The following is a 13,345-nucleotide window of genomic DNA, read 5'->3' as shown; positions in this document are numbered from 1 at the left end:
GTTAGAGGCAGGAGACCAAGAAGGATAAGAAATAGTGCTTTTCTGAATGACTGCACTGTCTCGATTTAGTTTGGCTTCTCTGAGTCTCAACTCGCCTCATGTTTCTTTACAGGCACATTCCATCCACCACATCCGAACCATGTCCTACGTTTTTGTAAATGATTCTTCTCAGACTAATGTACCCTTGCTACAGGCCTGTATTGATGGAGACTTTAACTACTCCAAGAGGCTTTTGGAAAGTGGCTTTGACCCAAATATTCGTGACAGCAGGGGCAGAACAGGCCTTCACCTCGCAGCGGCCCGAGGGAATGTAGACATCTGCCAGTTGCTACATAAATTTGGTGCTGATCTCCTGGCCACTGATTATCAGGGAAACACGGCTCTTCATCTCTGTGGCCATGTGGATACTATTCAATTCTTGGTTTCCAATGGACTCAAAATTGATATTTGGTAAGTTCTGTGGTTTTTGAAGTCTCGTCACTTCCTCCCATTAGCCTCTCAACCAGTGGTCTAATCTTGGAATCTATTGATTTTGTTTCCTCATTGATCAAGTATAGTGACAAGTTCAGAAAGGTATTTAGGACAATGAGTGAGGGAACAAGAGCCTGACTTCTAGATTTGTGCTGAAGCAATGTAAATTTTTCTATGAAAATAGTGGCTAAGTTCTGCTACTAATTAATTATGTATTATAAGACAAGGGAAAAAGAAGAACTAACATCTGTTGAAAATCTGTTATGACCTGGGCACTGCGTTTACTGTGTTAGCTCATTTAATCTTCAGAATGAATAGCTCTTAAGTATTCGTTTTATAGATGAAATAGTTGAGACAAGAATTCTGGGTTAAATGACTTAACACAGTTGGAATTTAAAACTAGTTCCACCTGGTTCCAAAGCTTGTTTGTCTTCTATCGTGTAATATACCATGCTAGCTTCATTATCTCTCCGGACTCAGAGTCCTTCTTATACTGAACAATTTGAAGAAGTAGTGTCTTTTGTTTTGTTTTAGTGATACCTTGTCTCTTGAGTGGGAACGATATCAGGTCACTTTAAAAAGAAACTTGATCTTTAAGCTACATTTTTTATACCTAATTTATTGGTGCTATAATGTCCCTAAATCCAAATAAGACAATAAATGATTCTGCTACTATAGGACAAAATGTGGTAGGAATTAACTATAGGATTCAGTGTTGGTTGGGCTTTCTCCTGTTGTTAAATGGTTAGGTGAACCAAAGCAGATTATTTGATGCCTTTTGAGCTTGGGTGTTTTTTTTTTTTCTTTTAGTTCTTAGACATTTAAAAAAAATAGACACTGTTCTCATGAAATATATAATTGTCAGATAAGAATGAATCTAGAATCTAGACTTTTCCAGTTAGTTTCTAGGAAGATGCCCTTTTTTCTTTATTCTCATTTATTGACTATGTATATATTTTTCCTTTTTCCTAAAAGAAAAAAGAAAGGTTAACTCAAAATTCAGGCTCCATCTCAACCTCTGGTTCTGCTCTGGTTTTAATTTTGAATTAATGGGGCCCATGCCTTCCTCACTGAGATCTCCACAAATGGCTACTAACAGTATAGTGTAACAGCTACTTTTATTTTTATGAACTTTTTAGCAACCACCAAGGTGCTACACCCCTAGTTCTGGCAAAGCGCAGGGGAGTGAATAAAGATGTCATCCGATTGCTGGAATCGTTGGAAGAACAGGAGGTAAAAGGATTTAACAGAGGAACTCACTCAAAACTAGAGACCATGCAGACAGCTGAGAGTGAAAGGTACTTAAGATTTCATTTTTTTAAGAGGCAAGTCACTTCAAGTGAATCTTTTCTTGTGGTTTATTTCTTGTCTTTTTAAATTTATTTATTTTTAATTGGAGGATGATTGCTTTACAGTACTGTGCTGGTTTCTGCCGTACATCAACATGAATCAGCCATAGATCTCCGTATGTCCCCTCCCTCTTGAACCTCGCCCCCACTGCCACCCCCACCATCCCACCCCTCTAGGTTGTCACAGAGCACCAATTGGAGCTCCCTGAGACAAACAGCAAATTCCTGCTGGCTATCTGTTTTATGTATGGTAATATATACATTTCAATGCTACCCTCTCAATTTGTCCCACCTTCTCCTTCCCCCACTGTGTCCACAAGTCTGTTCTTTATGTCTACGTCTCCATTGCTGCCTTGCAAATAGATTCATCAGTACCATCTTTTTAGATTCCATTTACATGTGTTAATATACACAGTATTTTTCACTTTCTGACTTACTTCACTCTGTTTAATAGGCTCTAGGTTCATCTGCTTCATTAGAATGGACTCAAATGTGTTCCTTTTTATAGCTGAGTAATATTCCATTTTATATATGTTCTATAGCTTCTTTATCCATTCATCTGTCCATGGACATCTAAATTGCTTCCATGTCCTAGCTATTATAAATAGTGCTGCAATGAACATTGGGGTGCATATGTCTTTTTAAATTATGATTTTCTCAGAGTACATGTCCATTAGTGGGGTTGTTGGGTCATATGGTAGTTTTATTTCTAGTTGTTTTTTTTTTTTAAGGAATCTGCATACTATTCTCCATAGTGGCTGTATCAATTTACATTTCCACCAGCAGTGCAAGAGGGTTCCCTTCTCTCCACATCCTCTCCAACATTCATTGTTTGTGGATTTTTTGATGATGGCCATTCTGACCAGTGTGAGGTGATACCTCACTATAGTTTTGATTTGCATTTCTCTAATAATGAGGGACGTTGAACATCTTTTCATGTGTTTATTAGCCATCTGTATGTCTTCTTTGGAGAAATGTCAGTTTAGGTCTTCTGCCCACTTTTTGATTGAGGTGTTTGTTTTTCTGACATTGAGCTCCATGAGCTGTTTGTATATTTTGAAGATTAATCCTTTGTCAGTTGTTTCATTTGCTGTTATTTTCTCCCTTTTTGAGAGTTGTCTTTTCACCTTGTTAATATTAATAGTTTCCTTTGCTGTGCAAAAGCTTTCAAGTTTAATCAGGTCCCACTTGTTTATTTTTGTTTTTATTTCCATTGCTCTAGAAGGTGGTCATAGAGGATCTTGCTGTGATTTATGCCAAAGAGTGTTCTGCCTGTGTTTTCCTCTAAGAGTTTTATAGTTTCTGGTCTTACATTAAGTGAATCTTTTATGACAACTTTTTGTCAGCTTTATTTTTATTTGCTTTCAGGTAAAGTGCTTGATACTTTCTTTGAACTCTCTGTTGGTCCTTACAGCTGCAGATTACGATTGAAAAGCCATTAACAGAAAGCACTGTGTGCACACATGCGCAGAATGTTCTGTTAGCTGCCGTGCAGGGCAGCCTGCTGGGTTGGCAGTGCAAGCGAGAAGAGCTGACTAGGAGAGGAGGAAACAGGAGTCTGAGAGTTTAAGTACAGGTCACAAAAAGAATGGGATTTCAAAAAAGGCAGAGAAAAATAAGTGAGAAGAAGAACTTGGACAATATTAGGAAAGGTAGTTTCAGAGATAGGGAGTTAAAGTGCTAAGGGAAAAGTAAAACAGGAGGAGAGTAAGACAAGATTTAACACATACACAATTCAGTGATGTGAAAGTGACCTTAACATGAGTTGGAACAAATGAAATTGGGGCTCCTGTGTGTAACTGAAACTAAGATGGAGTGACTGACAGGGTCTCAAATATCTCATCATTCCTCATCTAAAAGCAGTTTAGAACACAGTTCATGAAGCTCTGACAAGGTAACCAGTCATCTTTTCTCTTGGCATCACGGGCTCAACAGGTGGTCTCTAGGCCAGATTTAGTTGTACCAGCTTGTAGTTTGGTTGACCACCATGGAATTTCAGCCTTCCAGACATTGCAAGGTAAAAAGTATAATGAACTTACATAATCTCCTCCCAGATTTTTCAGGAGACTAGGGCCCTGATTAGCTACTGACTGAGTAGCAGATTGACCAGGACTTAGAATTAGGAGCATATGGTCCACTTAGACTGTTGGGATCATTGTTTCTGTGAGTTCCAGATGAAATCCCCTCTGGCTTCCATACTTCACCCTTAATCTGATTCCTCTGTGTGCATGATTTTCTTCCTCCTTCTTCATAGACTTGCTTGTGTACTTCTTCAGGACCACTAATTCCACTCTCAAGTTTAGGATTATTTTGTTTGTGGCAAACACTTACTATTGTCCAAAGAAATTAAAGTATTTTACTTCTCAAACGGTGCATGCTCCTCATGACTTATCACTGAAGGCTGGCAAGTACATAAAATAAGCAGTCAGCGGTGCACTGGCAAGCCCTTCTCTCACCTGCGTGCTCTGGATTGGTGGTAAGAAGGCTGTAAGAAATTGAATAACATTGAGTTACCTGTTTTTTGTTAAAGATCATATGCTTCCAAAATAACTTGAAATTTATTTTCAAATGACTTTGGGCTTCTTTACCATGAAAAATGTTCTATATGTGCTCTTCCTGGTATATTTTCAGGACCTTGCTTGGTATATTTTGTTGCTAGCCAGTTTCTTGGCATCTCTGTATTAGAAATCTGTTTTATTTTGCCTCAGTTGTGATTCCTTATTAATTCGGAAGTGATTAGTCATTTGAGCAATGCAGTGTGAAATATTTATTCCTGCTTCTTTCACATACCTGCCATTGCACTTCAATATGAGGATTCGTATTATTTACAGCATTAGGTAAAGCTTGTTCTTTAAAAATTGAATTATTACTTGTACTACCTAGTTGCCCTGTCTTACTCCTGCCCTTCAGTGTCATGATAGGAAGATGTGGTTGAAGCTTAAATTAGAAAGCTTAAAAGCAGCATCATTGGTCATTAGGGAAAATGCAAATTGAAACCAGAGTGAAATACTACTTCATATCCAATAGAATGGCTGCAAGCAAAAAGATGGACAATATCAAGTACTGGCAATGATGTGGGAAAATTTGAACCACCCTACATTGCTGGTGGGAATGTAAAATAGCTGCTGTGGAAGACAGTCTGGCAACTCCTCAAAAAGTTACAGAGTCACCATATGACCCAACAATTCTACTTTTAGGTATATACCCAAGAAAATTGAAAACACATGTTTACACAAAAACTTGTATGCAAATCTCATAGAAGCTTTATTTATAACAGCCAAAAGGTGGAAACCACCCAAAAGTCCATCGTTGATGAATGGATAAGCAAAATGTCATCTATCCATTCAGTGAAATATTATCCCACTATAAAAAGTAACGAAATACTGATATGTGCCACAACGCCGATGAGCTTTGAAAATGTGCTCCATGAGAGAAACCAGGCACAGAAGGCAGCAGTGGCCTCCAGGAGCAGGGGGAGAGACAGGGGGAGGCGGTGCTGAAGGGTACAGAGTTCATTAGAGAGGTGACCAAGGTGAAATTAGATAGTGGAGGTGGTTCTGCAGCGTTATGAATTTTCTAAAGAACACCAAATCATGTACTTTAGAAAGATGAATTTTATGGTACATGAATTATATCAATTTAAAAAAAAGTGAGGGGGAAGCTTAAAGGTGTTGGCTAGTACATGGCATTGTGGCATAGCTGTGTGGTGATTAGCCTTTTCTAGAACAGGAGATAAAGCAAGATTTTGAATGTATTTAGTATTTTCCTGTTCCCTTATAATTCCCTGAAACGTAGCATAACTTCTTAAGGACCTATAAATCAAGTTGATGAAAAATATTTCCCTACACCATTTATCCTAAGTTTAATTTAGTTCCTTTTTATTTTAGGTATGGGCTGACAGAGACAGTGTAGATGACACAATGTACAAAAAAAATTACACATTGTACACACAGACCATCATACTAGAATCACATATTTCCTAGATAGTAGAAAGTAGTTCATTGGACCAAGTCACCATAGACAGTTCTGACTGTCAGAACTTCATGAGCTCTTAGAGAAGGTGTGGCTGAAGTCTCATTTTATAAGGTCTCCACCCCACCCCCACTATCCAAAAGTAGAATGTTCCTAGGAAACTTTTCCTTAGGTCGAGATGGCATAAAGTGAAGAGGCAGTTACCTTAGGACTCATCTTACTAACAGGTGCACGAAACAAACTGAGCTAAAGCGCAGGTGCTCACAAGCACCGTTCAGGGCCGGGGCAGCTGAGATGCTGTGAGGTTCCTGGGGAAGGAGCTTGGTGGTGCCAGTCTTGCTGCAAGACCAACACTGAACACTGTTTTTGCTTTACGCCTTTCTTCATATAAAAGCCAAAATCCTCTTGGGATTTCTTTTAATTAGCACATATAGGTAGTATAGTAGATGTTTCTTAAAAGTGAGGTGGCATAAAGTGAACTTTCAAAAAGTGGGGGATACCTGTATATCTAACACCTTTAAGTGTGAGAGCATTTTGAGTCAGACGTAGTCAATAAATTTCATGTAAGTCAAAATGAAGACATTATTAGAGCAGGAAGTACAAGCATTTAAAAATACGTAGTTCAGGATCTCTGTGTATCAATCTAACTCGGATGTTTTGAAAGCCTTTTCTTTAAACAGAGTAAGTGAAGTATCTGTGGCTAAGACGTTTGGGATTTGTGATAACTTTGTAGTCATATAAAACTTAAGTGCTTTGTGCCTCTCCACATGTGGTTATTCTAACAAATAGAGAAGTGAGCCAAAAAAACAACTAACCTCTCCTGAACTTCTCAGAGTTCTAATATTATCTTTGAACTTGCTAGAGTTTTCTTTAAATTTTTGTATTGTTATAGATTCCCATTGAAAATGTCTTCTCCTATTCAGAAGATAAACATTTTTTAACATGTAAGAAAAGTTTGGATGGCAAACAGATTGGCCCTTTACGAAGTCATTTTCCCAGGATTAGAAAAGACACTAATGCCAGGAAAGGCTGAAAGGGTTGTGGTTAACAGTATCGGTGAATAAAGTAAAGTTGTAACTTACCAAAAAAACCTGTCAATTGTGCATGATGAACCAGAACCAGACTCTAAGACCTTGTTTTGTGCTGTTTCCATTGTTCTATCCCAAGATGGTCAGAAGAATATGAAAAGAAGTTTAAGAAGAATAATAACAGCAATCAGTAGTTGATACCTATGATTATGGTCATTGTGGCTTTAATCTAAATGTTACCCTGTTATTGGTCCTGCATGTTGTGACATAATTGTGGGTGCTAATCTCTTGGAGCTTCGAACTCATCACAGTGCAGCCTCTCAAATACCGGTGTCAGATATATGCTATTTGTAGCAGTCATGTTCTCACTTATATAGTTTTTATGGTACTTGTACTACCGTATTTTCAACTAGACTCAGCCTTTATACAGAAGAGAAGTAGACTTATTTTGTGTTATTGTACAAGATAGAGCTAAAACCAGTGGGAGGAAGCTGTTAAGAGGAATCCCTAATGGCTAGCCCTGTCCAAGTGTACAACAGACTGAAGAGTAAGCATCCATTATTAGAGTATTTCAGTTTTGGTCAGATTAGTGAACTAAATTGATAAAAATCCACTTTTAAGATTCACACACTGTATAAAACAGGTTTTTAGATTTTCCCATTTTTGCTTATTTTCCTTAACATGAATTCTCAAATTTTGAATCCTTGTGTTGAATTCTTCAAATAACCAGAATGTGTTTTGCTGTAGTGTCTGATGGAAGTGACTCACTCGACCTTTTTCAAGACTTCTGCTTCACGGCTGGGATGTTTTTATGTTTTATGTTTTTATGTTTTATGTATGTTGTTGTGTCCAACTCTTTGCAACCCCATGGACTGTAGCATGCCGGCTTCCCTGTTCTTCACTATCTCCTGGAGTTTGCTCAGACTCATGTCCATTGAGTTGATGATGCCATCTAACCATCTCATCCTCTGTTGCCCCCTTTTCCTCCTGCCCTCAATCTTACTGGCATAAGGGTCTTTTCCAATGAATCGGCTTTTCGTATCAGATAGCCTAAGTATTGGAGCTTCTAACTTTGACTCTTCTAGATACTAAACCAAGGAACATAATCATTATTGTTTAGCAATTTATAGTTCAAGGTAAATTGTCCAAATACTTGCAGATACTTAAATCAGTACACAAATGGGTTAGAATATATATGTCCGTTTTCTTCTCATCAATGTGTATTTTAAGGTTGGTCTTCTTAAACAATGAAGTTTCTGTGTTTTTTGTTTTTGAAATGGGTGATGTGTTGTTTCATGCCCTTTCTTTCCCTTTGCTTCTCTCACAGCGCCATGGAAAGCCATTCCCTCCTCAATCCCAACCTGCAGCAGGGTGAGGGGGTCCTGTCCAGCTTCCGCACCACGTGGCAGGAGTTTGTAGAGGATCTGGGCTTCTGGAGGGTGCTGCTCTTGATCTTTGTCATCGCTCTGCTGTCTCTTGGCATCGCCTACTATGTGAGCGGAGTGCTGCCCTTCGTGGAAAACCAGCCTGAACTGGTGCATTAAAGAGCTCACGGGAGAGGAGACGATGATGCCAGTGTCCTGGCTTCCAGTGTATGTTCTCAGTTTCTCAGAATCTCTTAGTGCAAAGCAGCGAGGGCTGTACTTTTTTTTCTTTTTGCATTTTTACACATTGTAATCCTTTTAGAAGAACAACCTGTCTGTTTGAACTAACTACATACTGTAGTCAAGGATACTGTCCTAAAGCTACCTCCAACTCAGCCTGACTTCTTAGGAAAGGCTCTGCATAGCCTGGTTTGATAAAAGTGTGGAATTGACTAATGAATGAGAGATAGAGGATGAGACTAGGAAATCCTTGCTACAGAAACCTTACCCTAACATAAGACCAACTAGAGTGAAATGTTTAAAGTTTGTCTTATATGATTAGTTGTGGTTGGTAGTTTTGTTTTGTTTTTGTTTATTTTTACAAGAGCTGCTTTTCGCTATTTACTTTCTCTGGGGAATAGTAGGGGGGAAATGAAATCTTCAGCTTAACACTTGAAGCGCTTTTTCCAGATCTTATAGTGCAAATCAGTATCGTTGGGATCTGTTTGGTTTATTTTAATATTTTCAAGTCTAGTCACCAACCAAACAGAACTTTTGAAAAGGAGCTATATTTTCCTCAAAAATTAATGATTATATTTATTTGTTTTTAAGATAAGTTTGATTTTTTTTGTAAGCTGCTTTGCTTGTTGTTAATATCTGAAAAATGAACTTGAGAATTTTCAATTGAGAAACTTTTAATTTCCCCCTAGTGTTTATTTCAAAGATATCCTATTCATCAAAAATACAGTTGGAAAACTTTTTCTACTCAGTAGTTAGCAGGAATAAATATTTCTGATGTTTAATGTCACTGTAATTCTGTAGTACCATTATTGTGAAAAATTCAGTTCTATAAGCTAGCTGTGTTGTCATGATTATGTCATAGTTCATAAGTTTTTCATTTTATGTGCAATCCTCTTTAGAGGCCCTGGTAGAATTATCATAACAATCCCATCCATGTCAGTTGTTCTCTGATGGAAAGAATGGATGGAGCATTTCTGAGTTAACAGTGCTGAACACTATTGTACCAGGTGTCATAAACTCTTTATGAATGGTAATATTATGTAAATTGAAATCTGGTCTCCAGACTATATTGCAGCTTTCTGCAGTGTGTTTGAAGACCTCTTGTTAATGATTCCGCTATGTTTATATCATATTATTGGGTTATTAAAAAAATACATGAAGACTTGATAATTATTCATTAGGTGTAGTCAGAAAATTGTGGTGAAAGAACTAATGGTTTTATTTTTTAGAACATAGTCATCCAAGCTACTGCTAATTGAATTGTTGCTAGAATTAGAAATTATAATTTAGAATAGAATTGGTATTTCTGTGATTCTTTTTTGCTTCTTAATATTTTCTCTTTTGCATTTATATATCTAGGATTGAGGCATTTTCTTTCATGTGACTTTATCCTGTCCTAAAGAGCTGTTCTGAAATTCCTGATTTACCTGACTGCCTCAGGGTCAGCTCATAGCATCTTGCTTTTAGATTAGCTGCAAACAAAATTAATCATACTTGGTGTAAATACAGCAAAAAACAGTGGACATTAGAATGAAGAACACTTCAGATTAAAAGCTTTGGAATTAGCTTTGTATTTGTTTGTAACTCTATACAGACGTGCAAAATTGGCTAACATATATGTAAATATATTGCATTTTTAAAGATTAATGTTTCCTTTTTAAGTGATGATTTCTTTGTATTCTGTTCTCTGCATTCAGTATTCAGTAATATTACCAATAAATATATTTATAATCTGTTAATCACAATCTGTTTTCTTATTTATCATTGTTTTTCTTTTAATTTAGGATTTTTAAAAAATAGGTTCCAGTTGGCTGTTCAAAAAAGCAAAGAAGTTTTTTTGAAACCCCATGTAATAGGTGTATCAAGTTTCATATGTGTTTGCTTTATAAATGTTCTGACACTAATTTGGGTGAATTGCTTATGGATTTAAGAATAATAAGGCTGCTGTTGCTAAGTCACTTCAGTCGTGTCCAACTCTGTGACCCCATGGACTGTAGCCCACCAGGCCCCTCTGTCAGTGGGATTCTCTAGGCAAGAATACTCGAGTGGGTTGCCATGCCCTTCTCCAAGGGATCTTCCTGACCCAGGGAGCGAACCCACATCTCTTATGTCTCCTGCATTGCCAGGTGGATTCTTTACCACTAACACCACCTGGGAAGCCCAAGAGTGATAATAACTACTATTATTAAGCACCTCCCAATTGTACAGATCACTTCAAAGCTTCATCTCATTCAATCCTCATGATCATCCTTATGTTCCCTGTAAGATAAGGAAACTGACACTATGAGGGTTAAGTAACTTGTCAGAGTTTCTTAAGGTCCAACAGGCCATAGTGGAATAGCGATTTCACATTCAGGCTCTATCCCCAATTATATGTTTGTTCTTTCCTTTTGCCTTGCTGTCTGACCTGAGTCTGGCGGTGGAACCATCTAGAATTGTACCTACTGCCATCTCAGCAGCACATGCTACTAAAATTTTCAATCCTGTTTCTAAATACAGCTTTTCCTCCTCTTATGTGCCCCATGTTTCTGTAACCTCCCAGGGTTTCTAACCCATAATATTGAGCTCAGATCCTGGCACGTTCAGAAAACCTGACACAGCTAACTGTATCTGACTGCCCACTTCTCTACCTGTGATTTCCTCATCACTTACCATACTTAGTAAATGTGTATGTTGACTCTTGGACAGTGTGGGGTTAGGGACTCAGGGTGTTGACCAATGTGTAGTTGAAAATCAGGGAGTAACTTTATAGTGAGCCCTTGGTACCCATGATTCTACACCTGCAGATTCAACCAACAGTAGATGATCTTGTAGAACTGTACATATTTAATGGAAAAAAAAAACCCATGTATAAGTGGATCCATGCAGGTCAATCCTTGTTCAAGGGTCAACTGAATTTTTTTTTTTTTGGTCTTTTTGATGATAGGTTTCATGAGAGCAGGAACTCAGACTGTTTTTTTCTCTCCTATTTGTTCACAGTGCACCCTGTAGAACTCTGAACACACTTTTTTTTTTATCATAAGTGCATTTTTTTCTTTACAGATTAAGCATGTGCTTTTCACACGTTTCCTCCAACAGGCTGCATGTGTGTGAACGTGCTGGCCGTTCTTCCGCCATATGTCTGCCGCTGGATGGAAGGACTAGAGTCTTGTACTGCAGGCTTCTTGACATAAGAGCATGCAGGCTTTGCACCAGCACAATCTGCCTCACATATACCATAGGTTTTAAAAAAAAAAGCATAGTTGCTTTGTCTTTCACCACTTGGTATAGAAATGCACAACAGTATTCTCTTTTTGTTGTTGTTATTTTAACCAAGCCTCAGTCTTTGACTTGTGAAGTTGTTTATGAATGTATCAAAGTGCTTTCAGCTGCAAGAAGTCAAATCCAAATTTAAAGCGGCTTAAATCATAAGAAATTAATTGATTTATGTAGCCGGAAGCCCAGAGGTAGAGTAGACCCCAAGGGTGACATAGTCCAAATTTAGCTCAGTTCCTCTGTGCTTTTCACTTTGTCCTCCTATTTGTTGGTTTCATTTTCCAGGTGGTTCTGAGATGAGTCCAGAATTTTCAGGCCTCACATCCATTTGTAAGCATGTAGGAAATAAGAAACCGTCTTTCCTTAGGTGTGGGCTTCCCTGGTGGCTCAGATGGTAAAGAATCCGCCTGCAGTGAGGGACACCTGGGTTTGATCCCCATGGACCAAGGAGCCTGGTGGGCTGCAGTCCATGGGGTCACAAAGAGTCGGACACGACTGAGCGACTAAGCACAGCACTCTTTATTTTGTTCAAAACTTGACCAGGAACTTTACCTCTTCCTAAAAATCTTAGTCTTGACAGCAGTGCTAGTGATGACAGTTGAGTCCCCCACATAACCCTGTGAGTAGGCACCGATGACTTCATTGTTTCTTCTAGTGTGGCTCTGCCTGGGCACTCATGTATCGAGATGCACACTTTGTTATCAATTACTTTCCCTTTATTTTTCCTTTGTATTACATGATTTATACTAAGTCATTCTCTTTCAGCGATTGTTACTCTTATCTGGGACGCCTACTCCAGCTTCTTTTATCGTCTCAGTATACCTTTTCCTAGTAGTTTATTTTGGAGGGTATACCAGGAAGTAGCATTTCTCAAAGTTAATGGAACACTGGGGAGAAGCAAAGAGGCCAGCACTGGCTAAAGCACCCTTTAAAATTGTTCAAACTGAGACAGTCCCAGCTGTGCTAGATGAAGTAGAACTTGGGGATCAAGCTCATTCCTCTGAGCTCTGAAGTCAATTCAAAACAGTTTTCTAGGGAGGATCTCGGCCTTGCTGTGGATACCTCCTTGGTGTCCCTGAAAGTCCTGGTAGGCTGGCATTCTGTCCAGTCCTTCATGCGTTCATTCTTTTCACTTTACATCATGAACAGACAGCTCCACGTCAGGCATTAGGTGTCTCCACTCGCTGGGCAACAGAGGTTTGGTCATGCTCTAGTTAGATGTCAGGGAATACAGTCTGGAGTTCCTTGTTGCTTAACAGTAAAAAAACTTATCAAAAAACTTAACTCATAACCATATTCACAGTGTTGCTTGGAAGCTGTTTTAGATTGGCACTGTCCAAACTTTCTGCAACAATGGAGATTTTCTGTATCTATATCTGTCTAGTGTCATAGCCACTCATCATTGTGGCTGCTCAGATTCATTTAAATTAAATTAGAAATTCAATCCTTCATTAGCAGAGTTATCCAAGCCTGTAACTCAACTGCACTGTACGTTTAAAAACAAAACTAGCCACATTTCTAGGGCTCATTAGCCACCAGAGGCTGTTTTATTGGACAGCATTTTTTCCGGCTGTGCCAGGTCTCAACTGTGGCACACGAGATCTTTAGTTTCGGCCTGTGGGATCTAGCTCCCTGACCAGGGCTTGACCTGGGCCGCCTGCACCGG

General features: G+C 38.6%; 1 protein-coding gene across 2 annotated transcripts in view; it reads left to right on the top strand.

Moving 5' to 3' along the window:
• The window catches only part of ANKRD46 (ankyrin repeat domain 46), a 35,821-nt gene extending 25,652 nt beyond the window's left edge, over nt 1–10,169 (top strand). For both annotated transcript variants that reach the window (XM_081503446.1, XM_081503445.1), the window contains 3 exons: nt 113–450; nt 1,611–1,769; nt 8,148–10,169. In XM_081503446.1, coding sequence (XP_081359572.1) covers nt 140–450; nt 1,611–1,769; nt 8,148–8,364 — 687 coding nt within the window. In that variant the 5' untranslated portion in view covers nt 113–139 and the 3' untranslated portion in view covers nt 8,365–10,169. The remainder of the gene's footprint in view (nt 1–112; nt 451–1,610; nt 1,770–8,147) is intronic.
• Nucleotides 10,170–13,345: the final 3,176 nt, after the last annotated feature.

Source organism: Giraffa tippelskirchi, chromosome 6 (assembly GCF_054371585.1).
Source record: "Giraffa tippelskirchi isolate mGirTip1 chromosome 6, T2T-mGirTip1v1.2.pri, whole genome shotgun sequence".
Taxonomy (NCBI): Eukaryota; Metazoa; Chordata; class Mammalia; order Artiodactyla; family Giraffidae; genus Giraffa; species Giraffa tippelskirchi.
The sequence above is the reverse complement of the archived record's forward strand: the minus strand, read 5'-3'. Positions and strand labels throughout refer to the sequence as shown.